This window comes from Haliotis asinina, chromosome 7 (genome assembly GCF_037392515.1).
Source record: "Haliotis asinina isolate JCU_RB_2024 chromosome 7, JCU_Hal_asi_v2, whole genome shotgun sequence".
Taxonomy (NCBI): domain Eukaryota; kingdom Metazoa; phylum Mollusca; class Gastropoda; order Lepetellida; family Haliotidae; genus Haliotis; species Haliotis asinina.
Window position 1 is genome coordinate 31,136,846 of NC_090286.1, and position 3,701 is coordinate 31,140,546.

The 3,701-nt window shown below is 41.5% G+C and overlaps 1 protein-coding gene across 1 annotated transcript; it reads right to left on the reverse strand.

Annotated features, from left to right (window-relative positions):
• Positions 1-240: 240 nt before the first annotated feature.
• On the reverse strand, positions 241-2,384 carry LOC137291950 (uncharacterized). The gene is made up of 2 exons (XM_067823504.1): positions 2,041-2,384; positions 241-1,165 (listed from the first exon to the last, which is right to left on the reverse strand). The coding sequence occupies exons 1-2, from the start codon at positions 2,382-2,384 to the stop codon at positions 241-243; spliced, it is 1,269 nt and encodes a 422-aa protein (XP_067679605.1).
• Between the last annotated feature and the right edge of the window lie 1,317 nt (positions 2,385-3,701).

A 3,701-nucleotide genomic window follows, 5' to 3' on the forward strand; every position in this document is an offset into this window, starting at 1 on the left:
TTAACAATTTACTACACATACATGCGAAAGGTAACTCTGTCACCGACTGCGAAATCATCAAAGATAAACTCAACAGGAAGTCTTTAAATGATTTCACTCTGTTTGCAGCACAGACACAAACATGCCAAGTGAGAAGGACGATACTGATGACCCTGATGTCCGTAACAGCTCAATACGTGAAGACCATGATGAAGCAGAAGATCCTTCAAGAGCATCTGACACCGACAGGTGATTTCCGTACTATTCTGTGAACAAACCCCTTCTCACCACGTCAGTTTGCCAGGACACTGTGCCCTGATTGTTGAAATAATCCTTGTATGTAGACCTCACACTTTCTGCTTCTTTTGATGACCTGCCGGTGTTCTTCCTGAATTCAGTCAGGCCATCACAATCGTCATATGTGGCTGTTGTAACAGCATTCAACTCTGTTGGAGTGGAAGTAGACTGCAGAAAGTTATGAAGAACACATGCAGCTTTGGCAATGTGTTTGGTTGTGTCAGGTAGTACTGCGATCTTTGTGTGGAATACTCTCCATCTTTCTGACAAGATCCCAAAGGTACTTTCAACAATTCGTCTTGCCCTACTCAGTCGGTAGTTGAAAAATCGCTCTTGTTCTGCTTTGCCACGACCACCATAAGGCCTCATCAGATGCTTTAAGAGTGGCAGCCCTTCATCTGCAACAAACACGTAGGGCACAGATCCATGCTCCTCTGCACCTGGTAGAGGGCGGTCAGGTGGCAGTGGGAGACGGCCATTCCTCAGTGCTTGGCCAAACCTCGAAGCTCTGAATATTCCAGAGTCATTGTTCATTCCGTATGAACCCACATCGATCGTTATAAATTTGTAGTGGGCATCAACAACTGCTAGCAACACAACAGAGAAAGTCCCCTTGTAATTGTAGTAAAGGGAACCCGAATTATGTGGCGCCGTCATGACAATATGTTTGCCATCGATAGCCCCACAGCAGTTAGGGAACTGCCACGTTTGTTCAAAATTGTCAGCAATGGATTTCCAATCTCTGGCTGTCTTTGGCATTGGCATGAACTCATCCCTCATGGTGTTCCAAATCACTTGGCAGACTTCTTTCACGATATGCCCAATAGTTGACTTACCCAGCCTGTAGCTGAAGGCCAGGGATTGAAATGATTCTCCAGTTGCAAGATATCTGTAAAACAAATACAAACCCTGCATTTCAAATTTATATAAATACATTGTATGTTTATATATATTTCAGACACAAACGTCGGGTATCAACCCCATCACCGTCTCCAGCTGGGTGTTCATCACGGTCTGTCTCACCAGTACCACCCAAGCGGAAAAGACAACAAAGAGGAGAAAGTTCCACCTTCTGGTCTCTTCTTGAGGAAACCAGGACAAGAAACCGTGACAGACAAGAACACCGTGACAAGATATATGAGTCGCTGCTATCAAACAAAAATCAAAACAGTGATGCCATGTTCATGCTGTCGTATGCCGGGCAACTGAAGCAGTTGCCTGAAGCAGAAAAGAGTTTGTTAAAACTAAAAATTGCTCAGCTTTTCATGAGGCAAGATTTGGTAGTAAGGAATCCCCTGTTAACCAATACAACAGAGCCTACTTCCAACCAAATGCAGAACAAAATTTTCAGTTTGCTTCCCAGGGCACCACGGAGTATCCATGTGGGTCAGAAAGTCACACTACCATGTGGAACCTTTAATGATACTTTGGCAATGTGATCACACGCCATATACATTTTTAATGTTTCGTTAATGATGATTATGTTTTAAAACAGCATCGAGATATGATGTTAAGTCTTAAAGTTCAACGATAAAAAGAACTGATAACATGGGGTATCAAAATGACGAGATTGCCTAACTACTAACTGCCGTGTCTATGGTATAGAGATTTCTTCAGTTATCTTTATGACATTTTTTTGTGCATAAAAAGAGCATCACAGTACGTGATTGATATCTTTGTCAGAGCTTTGTCAACTATGACAACAATAAAAAAAATTGAACGTTTCAGTTTTAAACGTCTATTTAACTGCCAAGGACTCTATACCTTAAGGTGACAGCTAGTCTTTCTCTTGGTGTGATTGCCTTTCGCATTCGGGCATTACGTTTAAACATGAGTTCTTCCACCTTTTTCAGAACATACTGGAATTGTTCCCTTGACAGACGAAAGTACTGTTGAAACATATCATCGTCCAGTTCTAATTCCTTCACCAATCGGTGGTATGTACCATAGGCTGCTCGATTGTCAGTCACTGGGTGCACCCACCACCTTCTCTTGACTTTAGCGTGCTCTTTTTCAAGAGCATGATAAAGTAAAAGTTCAATTTCCTCCTCCTCCTCTTCTTCTTCCTCGATGATAAACAAAAGATTAGCATTGAACTTGTCAACCATGTTGTGTTGCATTGCTTTCTGAATCAATTAACAAAGTCAACTGAAATTGCAAGTACAAATGCAGTGATTAAATAGAAAGCAGCCAGTTGGCATATATTTTGGTACAAATCGTAGGCGTTGGGCAAAGCGATTTCGCATGTAGTGTGAATGAACAATCGCCATTCATAACTCAAAGCAACGCGACACATGAAAAAAAAAAACGGTCGTAGTGTAAACCCAGCCTTATTACGGGCTTGCAACAGCTTGAAGCGTATACCGCTCTTCCTCAAATGACGGAGCGATTACCGTTTGCTCGTCTGGTGCTAATAAAGAACGTATTAGGAGAGTCTCGATGACGAGTGATGTAGTTATCACTGTTGATGACTACATTGAACCAGTGGAACAATCATAGGATGCTGAGATGTAAACTGTTTGTTGCCAGTTTAGCAGCCGAACAAGTTTGTTCAGCCTTCGAATTCAAATTTTGCTAAGCCGCCATTTTGGTTTGAGAACGAAGCGACTTCGCTTCAACGATTGCTGCGATTGCATCTAGCGCTCCGTTGTCAGGTGATTCGCTGTACATCGCTTGCAAGCGATTGGTTGTTTGCAACGCACCCCGTGTCTCGTGCGAATTTTACCTTCGGATATTCGAACACCAATTCGATTTTTCCCCGACGTTATTATATTTCTTGCAGTAATCTCTTGACACATACTTACTTCATTTTTAACAACTCTCGCATGACCGAAAGCAAATTATTAACATTTAGCAAGCCTAATTCACTTAAAAGTGTCTAACGCACAACGCCCCAATGTGGTCGTCGCCGGTGTGAGGAGCTTGCTATAATTTACAGGGGAAGTAACTCTCATCGTCATTTGTTTTATGCAGACGATTATGATGGACTCGATCAGAAGTCAAACACGTACACACGTCTTTGACTCAATTCATCGGGCGCTCTAGAGATTATAGATTGATGTACTAGTAAGTTGTATCCTGATCACTTAATTAAAATATTATTGAAATTCAAGCTTAATTTCCGAGAGAAATTGTGGTCTTTTGTACCCATTCACTCGGCAGGGATGGTCATATCTTTGGCCACAGCACATGAAGATTTAAACAACTTTATAACTGTTCTTTATCGTCTTAGTCTGAGAATCTTTTATTATGCTTAATATAAAGTCGTCTGCTGTTAACGTAAGACTGATAATGATAACATTCTATGATATGTTAGAGTGGTAGCCCTTAAAAGTCCTGCCTTGATTTTCTATTTCTCAGGTTTTGATGACCCAAAGAGATGTAAGAAAGATGAAGTTGCTAAGTTAATACCTCAACTGACGAAG